The sequence below is a fragment of the Podarcis vaucheri genome, assembly GCF_965113315.1.
Source record: "Podarcis vaucheri genome assembly, chromosome: 9".
In the NCBI taxonomy this organism is placed as follows: Eukaryota; Metazoa; Chordata; class Lepidosauria; order Squamata; family Lacertidae; genus Podarcis; species Podarcis vaucheri.
Window position 1 is genome coordinate 3,705,371 of NC_138767.1, and position 19,339 is coordinate 3,724,709.

Here is a 19,339-nt window from a genome sequence, read left to right on the forward strand (position 1 = left end):
ATATAAGGCAGGGGGTTGCTTGTTGGGTCAAGGTCTTAGCTTGTTAGCCATGTGTCACATCTGCTGAGTCTTGGAACTTTCTTTCACCTATGTACTGCACTGATCTCGGCATGAATGATTTTGGCAGAAGCCATACCTCAAGTTCCAATTCTTCATCCAGTGAGGGCCAGAACATCATTTTCAAAACCATCTAAGCTTGACAGTCACCCCTTCTACTTGTGGGAGGGGGATCAAGTTTAACTGCACTGTGTGAAAAAGCACTCCCCACCCCTGAACTTGCTTACACTGAAATGCATTTGCTATTTTACTGCCCAGTCACCCTGTTCAGAGAGATCACAGCTGTCCATCGAGGCGCAGGTCAATTCTGTGTTCAGGGCAGCTGTCTAGCAGCTCCATCTGGTACACAGGCTGAGACCCTACCTGCCCGCAGACTGTCTCGCCAGAGTGGTGCATGCTCTAGTTATCTCCCGCTTGGACTACTGCAATGCGCTCTATGTGGGGCTACCCTTAAAGGTGACCCGGAAACTGCAACTAATCCAGAATGCAGTAGCTAGACTGGTGACTGGGAGCGGCTGCCGAGACCACATAACAATGGTCTTGAAAGATCTCCATTGGCTCCCAGTATGTTTCCAAGCACAATTCAAAGTGTTGGTGCTGACCTTTAAAGCCCTAAACGGCCTCGGTCCTGTATACCTGAAGGAGCGTATCCACCCCCATTGTTCAGCCCGGACACTGAGGTCCAGCGTCGAGGGCCTTCTAGCGGTTCACTTGCTGTGAGAAGCCAAGTTACAGGGAACCAGGCAGAGGGCCTTCTCGGTAGTGGCACCTGCCCTGTGGAATACCCTCCCACCAGATGTCAAATTGAAAAACAACTACCAGATTTTTAGAAGACATCTGAAGGCAACCCTATTTAGGGAAGCTTTTAATGTTTAACAGACCATTGTATTTTAATATTTTGTTGGAAGCCACCCAGAGTGGCTGGGGAAACCCAGCCAGATAGGCAGGGTATAAATAAATAAATAAATATAAATATAATAATAATAATAATAATAATAATAATAATAATAATAATAATATTCTTCCAGGAGTTGAACAGACTCCCGGAAGGGATTAAGTTTGACAACCAAGATATGACTGTACTCACACTGTCTCCCTCTCGCTCTCTTTCTCTCTCTCTCTCTCTCTCTCTCTCTCTCACACACACACACACACAACAGTGATTGCTTAACTGCTTAAAAAAATTCATGGTCGAGTATGAAGGAATTAGCAGTATAAAAACATCTTCAGAGTTTCCTTATTAGTCTTTGTGCACTAAAAACCATACATTTTATTTTGGCAGCTTAAAGACTAAAGAATGTATTGTGTTAATGAGAACCACACTACAGTCATACCTCGGGTTACAGCCGCTTCAGGTTGCGTTTTTTTGGGTTACAGACCACCGAATCCCGAATCGCTTCTCGGCCTTTTGGCTAAGATCAAGTGTAGTAAGTGCAGACCACCGAATCCCGGAAGTACTGGAATGGGTTACTTCCGGGTTTCGGCAGTTGTGCATGCACAAAAGCACTAAATTGCGCTTTGTGCATGCACAGAAGTGCCGAATTGCAACCCGCGCGTGTGTAGAAGCGGGTTGCAAACGCTGCGGGTTGCAAAGGTGCATCCCGCACAGATCACTTTTGCAACCCAAGCGTCCACTGTACACTTTAACAGATACCTGCAGCATTCTATAGACATGATAGACTCTCCTGCTGAGCCCCTGAGGGCCCCAGTCCTGTCACTCACCACCTGGCCTGGGGCGGGGCCTGAGAGGCTCCATAAAGGACTGCTGCTGCTGGTGGTGGTGGTGGTCAGAGAGAGCTCCGTTTTTGGGGGTTTTGTTGGTTTTTTAAAAATGCTGTTATTTTTTACCTATGTCATTTTAAACTGTGACATTAATGCTGTATTCTTAGTTTTAGATTTTGATTTATGTGGAAATTGTTTTCCATTTGGTTGTGTATTTTTTGGTGTGGTTTATGTATTGTTTAGGACTTTTGTAATTATGCAAATCTTGTCATGTTGTAAGCTGCCTTGAGCATTGCTTTTAACTGTGGAAAGGTGGCATACAAATAAAATTATGTTGATGATGATGAGGATGATATTCAGGAGTGGGGTTGTAGAGAGGTAGATCAGAGGGATAAGAAATGCAGGTAAGTGCAGTGTTACAGTAATTCACTCTATCAATTACATTAAGATAGAGAGAGCCAGTGTGGTGTAGTGGTTAAGAGCGGTAGTCTCGTAATCTGGGGAACCGGGTTCGCGTCTCTGCTCCTCCACATGCAGCTGCTGGGTGACCTTGGGCCAGTCACACTTCTGTGAAGTCTCTCAGCCCCACTCACCTCACAGAGTGTTTGTTGTGGGGGAGGAAGGGAAAGGAGAATGTGAGCCGCTTTGAGACTCCTGAAGGGGAGTGAAAGGCGGGATATCAAATCCAAACTCTTCTTCTTCTCTTCTTAACTGGGAGAGGGTCTCCATGGCAACACTGCCTATGAATTGCCCATTGTGACTCTGCTTTTAAATAAGGCATTGACTTCACTGTCTACTTTATACTCCCACAGGTTGTGAATAAAAAAAGAAACCAGTTCAGTGGCTCCTAAAAAGCTACCAAGTAAATCCCTTCAGTTACTATTTTCTCTTCACAGGATCACAGAGATCTGCTGACTTGATATGTTCCCTCCAGTACATTGTACTGTAGACACTTGACAGAGCTGAGATATTTCAGGCTGTTGCTCTATGTTTATTTCTATCTTGATCATATCATATATCACATCATATTACTATGCTCATGCTGTCTTTATATAGGTATGAAGCTAGTGAAAGCTAAGAAAAGAACAGCAAAACGAGCAAGAAAAGCACCAGGTCTGTATGCTCATTAGCACATGGAGGAGGAGGGAACACTAAAGGAAAGTTGTGATGGGGAGGACCAGAGTGAGGACAAGCATTTTCTATAGGTCCGGGGCATCCACCAAGTCCAACTGAGGAGCAATGAACTTGAGCTTGTGTCCACCATCTGCTGCTGGCAGTGAACAGCCCCACCTTGAACTGAAAGCTCTCCTTGATGTGCCCTCGCCCTCACTACAACCCATCCACTGCGGCAGCCCCTTCCACTTACTTGATGGAGGGCAGCCAGACGGAACTCCACAACCCCAATCTTCCCATGAGTATGCTGTGTCCTTGTCCCAGGCCAGGGTAACAGACACTCTGCTAGTTGAGGATCAAAGGTCTTGACATGAAGTCTCTTCTCAGCTCTACCTTTTGCTACAAGAACATTAAGCTTCGTGGGTAGAGTGGGGCACTTAATCTCAGGGTGGTGGGTTTGAGCCCCACACTGGGAAGAGATTCATGCATTGCAGGGCGTTGGACTGGATGACCCTCATGGTCCATTATGCCTCTACAAGTCTATGATTCTGTGAGAACATAGTTGAGGATCAAAGGTTTCGATGTGAAGTCTCTCCTCACCTTTCACTATAAGAACACTATAAGAACATTATGCTATAAGAACATTATGCTTAGTGGGCAGAGTGGGACACTTAATCTCAGGGTCATGGGTTTGAGACCCACATTTGGGAAAGATTCATGCATTGTAGGGGGTTGGACTAGATGACCCTTCTCCAACTGGCCCAGGGGGCGTGGCCCAGGCCCTTTCTCCCAGCTATAAAGGGACTCCTGCTGCAGGGAAGCCTCGGACCATCGGCTGGGTGAGGACTGCAGGGCCTGCTCCCTTCCAGGGCCTTTTCTAACTGGCCCAGGGGGCGTGGCCCAGGCCCATATTTGGAACAAACTTTGGGGAAGCTGGGAAGTGTTCTGCAATTGCTTCCCTGTTCCAATGTGTTTTAAAATGTCCTCAAGCAGTCGGTGGCAATTTAAATTTGTATTTCTTTTTTTCCTTTTTTCTCTTGTTGGGGGTGGGTGGGTGTAATGGATATTTGGTTGGGGATTAATTTTAGTATAATTGTTCTGTTTTTGTTTTCTGTTGTTTATTGGTTCTGTATAGTTTGTGTTTTGTTTTTAAGGGGCGGGATCAGGGCTGCCTGGGAGTGAGGCCCCAGCCAACACGATGGCTGGGACAAGTTCCACAGGGGGGAAAGCACTGGGACATCCGATCTCGGTGATCATGGGCAGGAGGCGGAGTTACGCTAAGACCAGACCATGTCATTACCGAGGAGGCAGGTTTAGTCGTTGTTTGAAGACTATCCCTGCCTCCGGGTCCGGCCTTGACCAGATGGATACTGGAATCAACAGGGGAAACCCACATAACCTGAAGGTGTTGCTGTGTAATGCCAGGTCAATGATGAATAAAACCACTGCCATCCACGACTTGATTGTGGATGGAGGATTTGACCTGGCTTGTGTGACAGAGACCTGGTTGAATGAGGCAGATGGGCCCGTTCTTGCTGCCGCTTGCCCACCAGGTTTCTCTTACGCACAGCAACCCAGGTCATGTGGGCGGGGAGGGGGGGTTGCAGTGATTTTTAGGAAGTCATTAGTTTGCATCAGGCGTCCTACTGGGAAGACCCAGTTTTCTGAGTGCATGTTCTGGAAGTTGGGCAATAGGGGCAGTACAGGATTCCTTTTGGTGTACCGACCTCCCCGCTGCACCAAGGATTCCCTGTCCGAGCTGCTTCAGGTCGTGGCGGATGTTCTCCTGGAGACACCTAGTTTGGTTGTCCTAGGGGATTTTAACATCCACGCCGACACGACCTTACAAGGGGCCGCTCGGGACTTCGTGGAAAGCATGGCCTCCATGGGGCTGTCCCTGAATAAGTTGGGCCCAACTCATAGTCATGGACATGCCTTAGACCTGGTATTCACCTCTAGCGACGTGGGTGATCTGACACTAAGTAAAAATGAAACCAAAGAAGTGCCATGGTCAGATCACTTCCTGGTGCAACTGGACTTCTCCGCGACCCTTCCCCTCTGCAGGGAGGTGGGACCAATTCGGATGGTCCGCCCCCGCCACTTAATGGATCCAAATGGTTTCCAGAGAGTGGTAGGGGATGCTTTATCCCATGTTGATGGCCTTTCAGCTGATTCCCTGGTGGCCCGCTGGAATGCGGAGTTAACCAGGGCTATCGACTGTCTGGCTCCGAAGCGCCCTCTCCGATTGCATGGAGCCCGGACAGCCCCGTGGTTTTCTTCGGAGCTGAGGGCGATGAAACAATCGCTGAGACGGCTAGAGCGTCGGTGGCAGAAAACTCACTCCAAATCTGACCGGACACAGGTTAGAGCTCAACGTCGAGCCTACCAAGTGGCGATAGCGACGGCGAAGAAGACTTTCTTCACCGCCTCTATTGCATCTGCAGAAAATAGTAGCAGGAGACTCTTTCAGGTGGTCCGCAATTTAACGGAACCACCTTTATCACCGGGGCCTTGTAAAGACCCCAAGATCTCCTGCAACGATTTTGCAAAGTTTTTTGCAGATAAAATCACTCATATTCGGAAGGAGCTAGACACCACCGTGGGAGCAGGGCTGGGGCGGGAGAGTGCTAGAGCCCTGTCTGGTCAAGTTGCATGGAATCAATTTCAATCCGTTACCCCCGAGGATGTGGACAGGCTGCTTGGACGAGTGAAACCAACCACCTGTCTCCTTGATCCTTGCCCATCCTGGCTTATAAAAGCTAGCCAGGAAGGGCTGGGCGATGGGCTCTGCGGGGTGGTGAATGCTTCCCTCTGTGAGGGAACATTCCCAGATCCGCTGAAAGAGGCGGTCATTAACCGCTTCTTAAAAAACCATCTTTAGACCCGGCCAGTATGGCCAACTATCGCCCAGTCTCAAATCTTCCATTCTTGGGCAAGGTGATTGAGCGTGTGGTTGCTGAACAACTCCAGGCACGCCTGGAGGATGTGGACCATTTGGATCCCTTCCAATCAGGGTTCAGGCCTCATCATGGGACTGAAACTGCCTTGGTCGCGCTGGTTGATGATCTCCGGCGAGCTAGGGACAAAGGTGAGAGTTGTTTCCTAGTTCTGCTGGATCTCTCAGCGGCCTTTGATACAATCGACCATAACATCCTTCTGGACCGTCTAGAGGGGTTGGGAGCTGGGGGCACTGTTATACAGTGGTTTCGCTCCTTTCTCCTGGGCCGTGCTCAGAAAGTGGTGGTGGGGGATGAGTGTTCCGACCCTTGGGCCCTCACTTGTGGGGTGCCTCAGGGTTCTGTCCTCTCCCCCATGCTTTTTAACATCTATATGAAGCCGCTGGGAGAGATCATCAGGGGGTTTGGACTGGGTGTCCATCAATATGCAGATGATACCCAGCTCTACCTTTCTTTCAAATCAGAACCAGTGAAGGCGGTGGAGGTCCTGTGTGAGTGCCTGGAGGCGGTTGGAGGATGGATGGCGGCTAATGGATTGAGGTTGAATCCTGACAAGACAGAAGTACTGTTTTTGGGGGACAGGGGGCGGGCTGGTATGCAGGACTCCCTGGTCCTGAATAGGGTAACTGTGCCCCTGAAGGACCAGGTGCGTAGCCTGGGAGTCATTTTGGACTCACAGCTGTCCATGGAGGCACAGGTCAATTCTGTATCCAGGGCAGCTGTCTACCAACTCCACCTGGTACGCAGGCTGAGACCCTACCTGCCCGCTGACTGTCTGGCCAGAGTGGTGCATGCTCTAGTTATCTCCCGCTTGGACTACTGCAATGCGCTCTACGTGGGGCTACCTTTGAAGGTGACTCGGAAACTACAGCTAATCCAGAATGCGGCAGCTAGACTGATGACTGGGGGCGGCCGCCGAGACCACATAACACCGGTCTTGAAAGACCTACATTGGCTCCCAGTACGTTTCCGAGCACAATTCAAAGTGCTGGTGTTGACCTTTAAAGCCCTAAACGGCTTCGGCCCAGTATACCTGAAGGAGCGTCTCCACCCCCATCATTCTGCCCGGACACTGAGGTCCAGCGCCGAGGGCCTTCTGGCGGTTCCCTCATTGCGAGAAGCGAAGCTACAGGGAACCAGGCAGAGGGCCTTTTCGGTGGTGGCGCCCGCCCTGTGGAATGCCCTCCCATCGGATGTCAAGGTGATGGACAACTACCTGACATTCAGAAGACATCTTAAGGCGGCCCTATTCAGGGAAGCTTTTAATGTATGATATTTTAGTGTTTTTTGGTTTCTGTGGAAGCCGCCCAGAGTGGCTGGGGAAACCCAGCCAGATGGGCGGGGTACAAATAATAAATTATTATTATTATTATTATTATTATTATTATTATTGTAGTCCCTTCCGCCTTAGTCTATTATTCTATGAGAACATAGCAAGAGCTTGCTGGGTCAGACTAAGATCCTTCTAGTCCCAGGTGATGTCCCTTCATGCTCCTGAGGCCTCCAGACAGGGAACATGGGCAGAAAAGTATCTTCAAGAAGCAATACTTCCATGCCAGGTTCCTTCATCCACTTAACCTTCCAAGGGTCTGGCCCCCTGGCATTTCACAGTGGAGCAATCCCCCACCAAGGGTTTAGGAAGCTGATTGCCATGTGTTGATCTAGATGGGTTGCCAGAGTATATGGGAAAATTTCCTGACTGGGGTGGCACTCGGATGTTGTCTGTTCATGGCTAAAGCAGAATTTTCTCTCTCCCTGTCCATCAAGGAAAACGAGCACCTTTGAAGCAACATATGAAAAAATTCTTCGAATCTTCATATTCTCTGTATGTTGGCACAGTGCTTGTGATGGGCTCCATTATAGCGGCAGCAATGCTGACCTATCTGTGTAAGTTCCAGTGTTCTAGGAAAATATAAAAAGGGTAATGGGCAGAATTACAATTCACTCTTGCTTGCTTCCTTTCAGTGGAGACCTTTAAAAGGAAAGGATAGGTTCTGGTCTCTACTAAGCCCTTTCACCCCCTGATTTCAGTTGGTGAGATAAACATGTAAGACTTTTAACTGGTTTGTAAGGCAATATAAATTCCTGGGCCCACATTCGTAGCCTTCCATTCTATTTCCCATTCCCCTGTTCCTTTCCCCTTCATTGGAAGAGAGGAAGCATTCTCATCTGAAGTTCATAGCCACACTTTCTTTCAGGTGTCTGTCTATAGCACAGTAAAGAAATGGGAGATTTGCTAGCTTTATCTGTGCTGGGTTTGTATCCTGAAAGTTCTGTCCCTCCCCCTGGGAGTTCTTCTGGAATGTGCCTTGCTCCTTTGTACTCAGGCGATTAACCCCTTCCTTGGATGAGCTCCCTGCAACCTCTACCATCTGTTGTGGCCTAGGGTCCTCAAATCTGAGAAGTACCCAAAGCAGCTACACTACCTCACGGATGAATCAGGTTGGGGGCCAGACTGTTGCTTTTGGGAGCCTGTAGAAAACTTTCCTAATGTTCATGGCCCAGCGTAAATATGTGCATTCAGCTGTTCCTTTCTTGACAAATCTGGACTGTGAGAGTGGGGTAAACCCGACCCTGGTCAGCCAAGCCAAGCCCACCTGCCCTATAGCTGATCTCATATGACTTCACCTGTGGGGCAGGTAAAGTCGGGGCTGAAAGTGGCTTTGCAGCCCTAAGAGAGAATATTATGAAAATGATTTATAGGTGGTACAGTCAAGCTTGCAAAAATCTATCATTCGCCCGATAATAAATGTTGGAAATGTAAAGAAACTGAAGGTACATTCTTTCACCTTTGGTGGACGTGCCCAAGGATTAAGGCTTTCTGGGAAATGATCTATAATGAAATGAAAAAGGTATTTAAATATACCTTCCTGAAGAAATCAGAGGCCTTTCTTCTGGGCATTGTCGGCCAATTGGTGTTAAAGAAGGATAGAACTTTCTTTATGTATGCTACAACAGCAGCAAAGTACTGGAAGACACAAGATTTACCCACTCTGGAAGAATGGCAAATGAAGGTGATGGACTATATGGAATTGGCAGAAATGACTGGCAAAATCCGAGACCAGGGAGAAGAAATGGTGGAGGAAGATTGGAAGAAATTTAAAGACTATCTGCAGAAATACTGTAAAATTAATGAATGTTAAAATGATGTTGGACTGAAAAGAAGTGGTTTTGGTAATAAGGTTAATAAGAATAGGTAAATATAGATAGTTTTACGGATGAAAATGTATAGTTATAATAGGTTAAGTTATAGAGCAAAGTTAAATGAAAGAGGGTAAGGATTTGCTGAAAAGACTTGGAAAACGGGAATACAAAAGGGGAGGTGTGAGGAGGTCAAGGAAATAAGCAAATGAGATCAAAGATGCTGAAAAATGGATTTATTTATTTTTTAAATATCTTTTTCCCCCCCTTCTTTTTCTTATTTCTCTTTTTCCTTCTTTTTAGGTTGCCTCTTTGTTAACTTTTTTGTTAGCTTGTGTTTGTTAGTTTTTGTTTGTTTTTTCTTTATGTGTAATTTTTTGTATAATCTCAATAAATATTCTTTAAAAAGGGGGGGGGGAATGAAAGTGGCTTTGCAGGTACAGTATGATCCACCTTGGGCAGATGGTTGAAATCCCACACACAATTGGTCTCCTTTTCCAGTCTGCGAGATGGCGGCAGCTCTCCTGTTAGTGAGAGAGACTCAGGAAATGGGAAGGAGAGCTTCCCAAGGCTGGAATGCTTTCTTCAACTCCCAAGGGTATCAGGAGGCTGGAGTACCCACAGACCCTCTTCCAAGTGTCAGGTGGATGGGGGAGGGGACTCTGGGTCTGGATCTCCTTGTCAGGATGAGGAAGCCTTCGTGTCCATCCGCTGTAAGGACCAGGCACCTTTGCAATTCGGAATATTGGATTGAAAACTGAAGGAGTGCTCTGTACAAGATGAAATGGAAGGAACAAGGCTCAGTTGAAAATTCCTGACACAGTAGAAAATGGATAAAAGAGAGAGGTATTATTTTGTTTTTACTAGTATATATGTCTCCAAGGTTTAAAATCTACCCTCTCTTCAAGACACTTCAAGTAAGGTTTGTTAAAGGAGATTTATGAGGCTGGAAGTCTGTGAGCTAAGACTGGGTGTGTGAAGATTTGAACTGCTTTGTGAACTGCATTGAGACTGCGAAGGAGGGGAGTTTGCTGGGAGAAGAACTCGCCTCTAATTGACTTGATGCAGTTTACAACTTGCACTGTGGAGTGAGGAGGCTATAAAGATTTACAACTTGCAGTGCTGAAGGAGGATTGGTCGTGGAGAGCAGGAGGAGCTCTCAGGAAAAACTGTAAATGGTTTAGCAGGGGAATCTCTCCTGTTTGGCAACATTGACTGTGGTTTGGAATGAATGGAGGGGAGGAAGAGACAGGACTTTGGAAATATGATCTCCTCTTTTGCGAAACGGACTCCGATGGGCAACCTTGAGATTCTTGGCAGCAGAACGTTTGAGACAAATTGCATAAGGACTGCTTATGGCAAGAATTAAAACATGGATTGCCACTGAATGGAAGGAGTTTAACAAAGACAGCCTCATTCTACAACTGTGTTACGCTTCAGATTCCCCTTTCATAAAGATGTTATCCCTGCGAAGACGAGCCCGTTCAAGAAGGAAGGGGCAGACAATGTTTCAAGTCATTTTAATTGCAAGGGTTTTCTATAGCTGCTCCCCCACCCCCGAGCATTGGAATTCTAAGGATTCCAGAAGAAAGGGTTTAAAACTCAAATTAACTATGTTGGATGCGTTCGCCAAGTTGCTCAATTAAAGGGAATGAGTGGAGTTGTGTTATTGCAAAGGATTACGAGGGACTTCTCCAGACCTACCCCGACCTGTGGAAAAGAATGTGCAAAGGAGCAGATGGATTATAACTGGGTATACAGTCGAGTGTGATAAACCATCTGTGCGGAATGAGGATGCTATCTTTGTTAATTAAAGCTCTCAGACAGAGAGGGAGAAGCAGTCATGAACATTAAGCTGTGGGTATGCAAAGAAAACGGAGACTGAGTCTGGTGACACAAAGGACAGAAGGTGGCGGTAATGTTTTTGGCGGCATAATGGGGTAGGGGTGGGCTGGGCTGGTGGGGGAATGTATTATAACATGGTAAAGATTCACAAGTACAAGTTCAATTCTTGCCTCCGTATTCAGCATTGGATCTGGGCAGTGCCATGGGGGTCAAACAGATGCCAGCAGATTAAAGAGACGAGACCCTGTCAAAGACTGTTTTTGCTTAAAGAGAGCTGTATAACAGAACTGGAGGCTCTTGGGTGCTTGGTGTGGGAGAATAATGTTTTTCAACACCTAATTGGAGAGAGAGGGAGAAGCAGTTCTGAGTTTTATGTAGTTGATATATTAAAAATTGGAGGTAGTTTGTAAACAAGAATGAATCAGGCAATATGAAGGGTAGAAGCGATTTGTACGTTTCACAGGTATAAAGTTCATTCTCCCTCCAGCATTTGGCATGGGCAGGGTTAATGGGGACTAGAGAATAGATAAAACAGGGTTGCCATACATCCAGAATTTCCCCAACGTAGCTGGGATTTGGCCATCGGAAACAGTGTCCAGGTGGAAATTGCTAAATTGTCCAGGAAAATCTGGACACACGAAATGCTTGTCTGGTGTGGGTGTTGGTGTATTTCCTTAAAAATAGCTCAAAATCACAATTGTGTGTGTGTGTGTATGTGTATGTAGCCCAAGAGCTTTGACAAAAAATAAATAAATCCATTTTTTTGAAACATGACAACCCTAGGATAAAATCAAGGTTTGTTGGGGTTAGTGAGCTGCATACCAAGGAGTGAATGATGGGAGCAGAATGCATTAAGCCGGGGAGAGTAGAGAGTGTAGGTCTGTTTTGTGAAAAAGAAACCAAATAACAAGGTCGACCAGGAGATTTCCCCCAATGTTTGTGAGGATTGTAAAACTTGAATAGAACGCTAGGGCTAAAGCGGATTACATCATTATTATTATCAATTAAAATGTCACGAAGGCATAAAGGCATGATGAACAAGCTGTATTGATTGATAAAGGAAGAGCAATTCTATATGATCAATTGGGGAAATAGTTCAATAAAAGTCTAAGCAGGATTTGAACATGCACAGCCGGTTGAAATAGAGAATGGATGGGAAAGTATTAGAATTTTAATTTTTTTTAAGCACTTTACTGTGAGCAGCGAAGGAGCAAAGAAGCATCTCTAAAGCAGGGCAGAAAGTTGTGTGTGTGTGTTTAATTTGAATTGATTTGTTGTTAACCTATTAAAAAATTGGAAAATTAATAAAAATTAATTGGCAAAAAAATGAAAACTCCTGGTTTTCCTGGCGCAAAAAGAGCTTTTAAACTCTCAGAATTGCTTAAGGGCCTCCAGAATGCTCTCACAAGATCTCATGGGAATGCAGAGCTGGGCTGAAAGTGGCTTTGCTGGTGCAGCACAATCACATCTTGGGCACAATTAACTAGCGCAGTTTCAATGTTATGTGGTCAAGCACTTCCTGTTTGTCTGCCATGGCAATCAGCTGTGCCAATTACACCACAGCCCTTCTGTGCTGGTAATAGAGGATAATATGGGAGTAATTATCCTCCCAATCCCCCCAACCCCGGGTCGGGGGCACTCCACCCGCAGATTGTCCAATACCTGCTGCCCGTCCAGAAGGAAGAGGGGGCAAGGGGTGCTGGGTGTACACAGCACGGTTATAGCAACTCTCCAAAGACAATGGCAGGAGCAGAGGACACCTTTTCTATATATAAAAATTCGGACTTAACTAATAGGCATGCCCTGAACCAGTGGAGATAAAATAATTTGCAAATTTAATCAGCTACTGAGAAGGATTTTATCTGGGGAAAGACTTTTCATCGCCACCAAAACACGATGGCTTCAAATATGTAAGTGGACACTATCTCAATTACGAAACGGACTGTATGATATTTTGACTATGATTCTGGCAATGATCATTAAGGGAAAGAAGAAAGGAATTCCTGATGGAGCTATCGTTTTAGTGTGGAGGCATCACCTCATCAACAGCTGGAAGGAGACCAAGAGGAGAGTTCTGGATATCTCCAGGCGATTAATGACGGACAATGACGCAGTTAAAATACCGCCGTGAGCAAAAATGAAACTAAAGATCACTGAGGAGCAGAAACAACAGTACAAAGGACTGACCCACTCGTTGAAGTAATTGATGAATTAATTGTATAGCCCCACGGGGAGGTGAGCCTTTTTTATTCTATTTTGATATATATGTATTTGCAGTTTTACCTGGTAAACCTCCCCAAAAAGGCAACAGTTTGAAATACGTAAGTGGGTTTGAAAGAACACTACCGCTGTTCCCTCAGTGGAAGGAAGAAAAAAATTCTGGATTGGAGCTACTTTGTTTTTGCAGAGGTACCAGCATGTTGGGAGATGGTGCAAGACTACAGAGGGGATTTCCGGATGGCTGCCAGGAGCTAATGGTATCTTTTTGTCTGGGATGTGGTGTATTATGGCTCCTGCTGGCAGAAATCAAAAATGGAATTGCTGGAATGTGGATAACAACAAGGGGAAATATTTCACACAGAACTATGAAGACGAAAGTTTGGACCAGTGGTTGTAAACATAAATGAAAATTAAGTGAAGGATTAATATCGGAATGGTTTATTGACTAATTAAGAAATGCAATGTGATATTAGATTAGCACTCCACAAAATTCAGAGCATGGGAAGTCACCCAAAGATATATAATTTGGCAATATATTTAGCCTTTTTTATTGTATTGTAATTTGAAATATTTTACTGTTATTCTTATTGGATTATTAAAATGGAAAACTTAATATTATTACCAACATTATGTGGTCAAACACCACTTGATTGAAACCCCACAAATAATTGTTCTCAAGGCAGAGAGCTTTCAAGTACCAGGTTTTCTTGGCACAGAAAGACCTTTATGTTCTCAGATTTGCTTACTGGGCTCTGGGATGAACTTGCGAGATCTCATGGCAACAAGGATATACATGATACCATGAGAGCAATAAGTAAATAATAATTAATAATAATAATAATAATGATGATGATGATGATGTGGGGGCAGGTCAAGGGTGTGTGTGAATTGAGTATACATGTTTGTGGTCAGGTGCCTTCAACACAATGCACAGCAGTATTTTGAAAATGGGGATCTCCCACTAAGTGGGAGATGACCCCCACAGAATTCAAAAGGCTAAGATCTGTTTGGAAAGATTTGTTTTAAACACAGCAGCAGAAAATCCAAACAGGAAATGAATCTGGGAAATGGAAATGACCTGAACTTCCCCTGGGAAAAAAGTGATCAGAGCTGTACAAAATGTGTGGGGGTAAACAAGCACAGAAAAGTTCACAAATGGCAGGTCATGGAGTAATCACCTGCACAAAACACTTTTGCAGTGTTTCAGGTGGTTAATATGATTCCAAGCCTTATCAGGAGATTCACATAGGTCACTCAGCATTGCTGGCCACATGGAGTAACAAATCTTGTGCCTTCTACACACTGATGCACTCTCTTAGCTCAACTAAGGCATTACTGCTCTCAAAAAAGACATTGGGGCCTTCTTCGGTCATGAGCCAGGGTTTTATTCTACTCCATAACTCCTGGGATGATCACTTTCACTACACATTTGTCCCCAGTATTCAGCTCATTAACAACTTTGACAGGTGTCAACCACTCATGTCATGTCATCAGATGATTTACAAGTGAGTTGTCCCAACCAACCACCTTTCGAAGTTAGCCCTTGGGGTTGGGAAGAGAGATGGAACTGGCCTGCTGCGTCAAAAAGGTTCGCCCTTCCTTTCCTACACCACTTTCTTCTACATGAACCTGATGGGGAAAATGTCCTCACAAATTCCTTTCCCTCAAAAACCCCTACCAGGAGTGGCCATAGCAGTAAAGGCTTCTTTACTCGGAAATTCTTTCCCCAGGAAACTCACATAGTATTGTATCCCTATGACTTCCTGCTGCTTCTGCTTTATAGGTTTTCTAAGCAATTCACTAAAGACCTGGATGGGAAATGAGATATATAATGAAGATATTGGGTTAAGGACTGTAAACAAAATCTTGTGGCTGAAAAATGGGTCCACCTGGTGGAGAAATTTTACCTTTACAAATTTTGGGAAGTACATTGTAAACTGGAACTTATACCACAGAAGTCGCATTCCAAATGCAACTTAATCCCTTCCAAAGGGGTGCTGGGGGAAGAAAAGTTATTCTCCCACATGCAATGAACAACTTTCCCCATCATCACCTTTAGATATTAAGGAAGTGCGAAGGAGAGCCATATTTGAAGAAGGAACGACAAAGATTCTAAAAATGGTAGAAGTCAACTATCCGGATCTTTTTCAGGCAGATGGTAAGTCATATGTTACTTTTTGTCTGCGCAGGAGCTCCTTCCACGGCCCACCATTTCTTCTCATTGCTCAGTTCAGGGAAGTCAAAAAGGAATGGGTGGGTTGCCTCAAGTTCATTCTATTTTTAACTTCTCCATAAGCATGGTGTGTGTGTGTGTGTGTGTGCTGTGTTGATGGAAAATATATATTGATATAAGAAAGAAAATTCCTGAATTCCAAGATCCAAGTTTGGGGCAAGTACCCATTGGTGAGAGAACCCAGCAGAGATTTACAGTCACAAAATATGCAGCAAATGTCAGCATGAAAGTTTAGGCTGCTAGACCTTTAAAATAGGCTCTTCCAAGTGAGTTCCAAAGTTTCCCTCTTACCCTAGCATAGGAGGAGACCACACACTTGGTAATTTAAAGAATGCTTTGCTTACAAACTCTTCAAAGGTCAGAGCCATGTGCTTCAGAAAAGGTGCATGGCAGGAAAACTTAGCTTAGCACCAATGTGGAGGAATATCCTAGAGTATTGGTACAGGAACTCAAAAGCTTGAGCTTGAGCAACCAGATCAAACCTCACCACATACTAAGCTTCTCAAGTAGCCTGGGGAAAAACAATAGGCTTGATTACCTATTTCTTCCCAGTGTAGCTGAGTCTAGCAGGACAGCATACTCTATAGCTTGAACACCTTAATGCATTATTTAGAGTTAAGCATGTTGGTTATATGAGGCTGATTAACCTACGTTTTGGAGTTGCAGAGTTGGAAGGGATCACAAGGGTCTTCTAGCTCAACCCCATGCAGTGCAAGAATCTTTCACCCAATGGGGGGTTCAAATCCACAACCCTGAGATTAAGAGTCTCATGCTCTACTGACTGAGCTATCCAGAAGCTCCAGGAAAGGACTGCAGCTCAGTGGATGTGCAAATGCCATTGTTGTTGTTGTGCTAAAAAAGGCCCCAGGTTCAATTTTCAGTATCTCCAGGCAGAGGTGGGAATGACCTCTTTCAGAAGCCCTGGAAAGCCATTGCTAGTCAGCATAGACAATTCTCATCTAGATTAATGAATGGTCTGATTCTGGATAAGACAACTTCCTAGGTTCCTATATATGAAAGATAAATATTATATTTTGAGAAACATCGCTGCTCAGTATCTGTGCATGACTGTTTGAGATTCTTCCCAAATTCAATTGTTGCAACTCTCTTAGATATCACAAAATTCAAGAAAGCTGAGAATGTATCTATGGCAATAGCGGAAGAGAGAAAGAAAATCAGTGAACTACAGCAGGCTATTAGTAAGTTACTCAGAAACCACTTTTATTGGTCAAGGTCAAGGTGCCAGAACCTTTGAGGCAATAGGCGATTTCAGAACCATTGGGACGGACTTCTCTTTTCCATTACAGACTACAATGGCACATTCTGGTGCCAATCCCGTTCTGACATATCAGTCAGATTAGCGCACCTGGAAACAGAGAATGGGTAGCTCTCTTCAGGTGCTTTAAGTGAGCACATGCGCAGAGGGCTGTAGGGATGAGCATACTAGCTCTGGTCCACTAGGGCTCTTCCCTGTGAAATTGCAGGGTGACGGTTTCAAGAAGAATGTCCTCATGGAGGCTCCCAACATTTTTTAGAACCAGCAACATAGGGAAAGTCACAAGTTCTCTGTGTACAATGTACAAGTTCTCTATTATGTACAGGATTATAAATAATATGGACACAGTCAAAGAGGCCATGTTGTTGAGCCTTTCTGGGCAAAGCTCCATTTCGGTGGAAACCTAGCCAGATGGGCGGGGTATAAATAAATTATTATTTGTAGTAGTAGTAGTAGTAGGGATGTCTGGTTAATCCCATAGTCCTTTGAGGAACAAGTGGGTGTATTAGCATGATGAAATCAGGAGGCTGATTTGGAGGACACAGTTGTCTGTTGAGGCACTTGTCCTGCAGGCCAAATACTGTGCCTGACTCATGAATCAATGACCAGTCCCCACATGTCCTCCTTCCCATGCTAAGGGAATTCATCCTGCGGAAGGACAGAGGAGCCTGTGAAATAAGAAAAAAGTATTTTCTTTCCCATCATGTCAGTAGTACAGTGGTGCCTCGCAAGACGAAATTAATTCGTTCCGCAAGTCTCTTCGTCTTGCGGTTTTTTCGTCTTGCGATGCACGGTTTCCCATAGGAATGCATTGAAAATCAATTAATGCGTTCCTAGGGAAACCGCCTTCAGACCAGGTCCGGGGGCAGTCTGTCCCCGGACCTCTTCTGAAGGCTGGGGGGGGGGACAAGGGCTTTTCTTCCCACCCCCAGCATTTTAAAAAACCCCGGGACAGCGGAGGACTTCTCCGCTGTCCGGGGCGATTTAAAAGCCCCTGGGAAGGCAGGCAGGGGGGACAAAGACTTTTGCCCCCTGCCCACCTTCAGAAGGTGTTCCCGCCCCCCGCCCCGCTTCGGAACAGCGTTCCGAAGTGGGGCAGCTGGGGCAGGTGTCCCCGCCCCCCCGCCCCGCTTCGGAACAGCGCTCCGAAGTGGGGGGCTGGGGCAGGTGTCCCGCACCCCTCCCTGCTTCGGAACAGCGTTCCGAAGTGGGGCGGCTGGGGCAGGTGTCCCCACCCCCCTCCCCGCTTCGGAACAGTGTTCCGAAGTGGGGCGGCTGGGGCAGGTGTCCCCGCCCCCCCTCCCCACTTCGGAACAGCGTTCCTAAGTGGGGCGGCTGGGGCACGTGTTCCCGCCCCCCTCCCCGCTTCGGAACAGCGTTCCGAAGTGGGGCGGCTGGGGCAGGTGTCCCCGCCCCCCCCTTCGGAACAGCGTTTTAAAATGCTGGGGGTCGGGAGCGATTTAAAAGCCCCTGGGAAGGCAGGCAGGGGGGACAAAGACTTTCGCCCCCTGCCCGCCTTCAGAAGGTGTTCCCGCCCCCCGCCCCGCTTCGGAACAGCGTTCCGAAGTGGGGGGGCTGGGGCAGGTGTCCCGCCCCCCTCCCCGCTTCGGAACAGCGTTCCGAAGTGGGGCGGCTGGGGCAGGTGTCCCCGCCCCCCCCTTCGGAACAGCGTTTTAAAATGCTGGGGGTCGGGAGCGAAGCGCTGCCGACCCCCAGCATTTTAAAATCTTCCCGGGACACGGGGAGATTTTAAAATGCTGGGGGTCGGCAGCGCTTCGCTCCCGACCCCCAGCATTTTAAAACCTCCCCGGGACACGGGGAGATTTTAAAATGCTGGGGGTCGGCAGCGCTTCGCTCCTGACCCCCAGCATTTTAAAACCTCCCCGGGACACGGGGAGATTTTAAAATGCTGGGGGTCAGCAGCGAACGCTCCCGACCCCCAGCATTTTAAAATCTCCCCAGGGCCGGGACAGAGACTTCTCTGCTGTCCCTTGGAGATTTTAAAATGCTGGGGGTCGGCAGCGAACGCTTCGCTCCCGCCCGCCAGCATTTTAAGATCGCCCGGGGCAGGCGGGGGGGAAGGCAGGCGGGGGGGAGCAAAGACTTTTGCCCCCCGCCGGCCTTCAGAAGAGGTCCTCTTCTGAAGGCCGGCTGTGGGCGAAAGTCTTTGCTCCCGACCGCCAGCATTTCCCTATGGGCTTTCGTCTTGCGATGCAAGCCCATAGGGAAATTCGTCTTGCGAAGCGCCTCCAAAACAGAAAACCCTTTCGTCTTGCGGGTTTTCCGTCTTGCGAGGCATTCGTCTTGCGGGGTACCACTGTACAGCTTTTGTTTCCTATCTTTTCTTTCCTACTGTTCAAATAGTGGGTGATTCTAGTTGGGTTTTTTTGTATATTACTCTGTACTCAAAAACGGTTCTGAAACTGTCTGGAAGGAATTGGCTGTTGGGATACTGCCAGGGAGACAAAGTCCATCATGGCCCCAAGCCGTCTGCCGGACGATCCATCGATCTCCCGTAGGCACGCAGTATCAGCAATTAGCGATATGAGTCTCTAGAAAATAGCCCAACATCTAGAGCTCATGCACACACTTTATCTGCAGATAATGCACAGCCAGAAGTTGCACGCAGGAGAGCATTATTTACAAGTTTTATTTTGCGTTGATCAGAACAAAGAAAGACATGACTGCCTGCGTCAGTGTCTCCAGCAGAGAGAGAAAACGAAATCAATAGGAAACATAAACATCCTGTGAACAGGATATGCGTAGACTCTCTGA

The 19,339-nt window shown here is 46.5% G+C and overlaps 1 protein-coding gene across 4 annotated transcripts in view; it reads left to right on the forward strand.

Annotated features, from left to right (window-relative positions):
* Positions 1-2,553: 2,553 nt before the first annotated feature.
* The window catches only part of LOC309540078 (uncharacterized protein), a 30,058-nt gene continuing 13,272 nt past the window's right edge, over positions 2,554-19,339 (forward strand). Inside the window, exons 1-5 of one of the 4 annotated variants that reach the window (XM_082236736.1) lie at positions 2,554-2,641; positions 2,836-2,892; positions 7,617-7,736; positions 15,115-15,213; positions 16,401-16,487. In XM_082236736.1, coding sequence (XP_082092862.1) covers positions 2,838-2,892; positions 7,617-7,736; positions 15,115-15,213; positions 16,401-16,487 — 361 coding nt within the window. In that variant the 5' untranslated portion in view covers positions 2,554-2,641; positions 2,836-2,837. Of the gene's footprint in view, positions 2,642-2,835; positions 2,893-7,616; positions 7,737-9,947; positions 10,906-15,114; positions 15,214-16,400; positions 16,488-19,339 lie in introns of those variants that run through there. The other 3 variants (XM_082236738.1, XM_082236737.1, XM_082236739.1) reach the window with 3 other exon arrangements.